General features: G+C 56.5%; 1 protein-coding gene across 1 annotated transcript in view; it reads left to right on the forward strand.

The window, feature by feature from the left end:
- PBK (PDZ binding kinase) overlaps nt 1-674 on the forward strand; it is a 9213-nt gene that overhangs the window by 5029 nt on the left and 3510 nt on the right. The window contains exon 5 of the mRNA XM_009645274.2: nt 168-297. Within this exon, the coding sequence (XP_009643569.1) occupies nt 168-297 (130 nt within the window). The remainder of the gene's footprint in view (nt 1-167; nt 298-674) is intronic.

Raw genomic sequence — 674 nt, forward strand, 5'->3', positions numbered from 1 at the left:
ACCCTGCTGGCTCCTATCCAGCCCCCTCTCGACCAACCCCCCCAGGGCCTTTTCCACCGGGCAGCTTTCCAGCCGCTCTTGGTGCTTTGTTGTCTAAATCTGATGGCTCCTGCTTCTCCGTAGATGTATCTGTAAGTGGGTGCTAACAGCTCTTCTCTCCCTCTTAGTACCTTCACAACGACAAGAAGCTGCTCCACGGAGATATCAAGTCTTCCAACGTGGTCGTTAAAGGTGACTTTGAAGCCGTCAAGATCTGCGATGTGGGATTGTCCATGCCCCTGGACGATAACATGACCGGTAAGCGGGGTGGCTGGGAAGAGGACCTGAACGCTTGGTGGCTGCTAGAGCTTGGCACGCTCGCCCACCCCTGTCCCTGGAGGCACGGACTGGCCAGTGGGTGAAGGGGGTCTCCAGAAGGCCCAGCTTTAATTCTCCGGACCTGGTGACGTCTGTCTCACGCCCTTCCCTGCTCGTACGCTCGCTCCTGGGGGCAGGAGCGCCCTTGTACGTGGGATGCTGGGCCAGGCCCTTGGGGAGATGCTCTTGCCAGAGAGTTAAGTAACTGAATCTTTCTCGTAGGGCGAGGAGGAAGCACGAGCCAAATGCAAGCGTGATAAAGACTTCATGTAAATGAGAAGCAGATGTCTAATGGCGTCGTGGCTTGGCTGTGAACA

The sequence above is a fragment of the Egretta garzetta genome, unplaced genomic scaffold (assembly GCF_000687185.1).
Source record: "Egretta garzetta isolate BGI_Z169 unplaced genomic scaffold, ASM68718v1 scaffold218, whole genome shotgun sequence".
In the NCBI taxonomy this organism is placed as follows: Eukaryota; Metazoa; Chordata; class Aves; order Pelecaniformes; family Ardeidae; genus Egretta; species Egretta garzetta.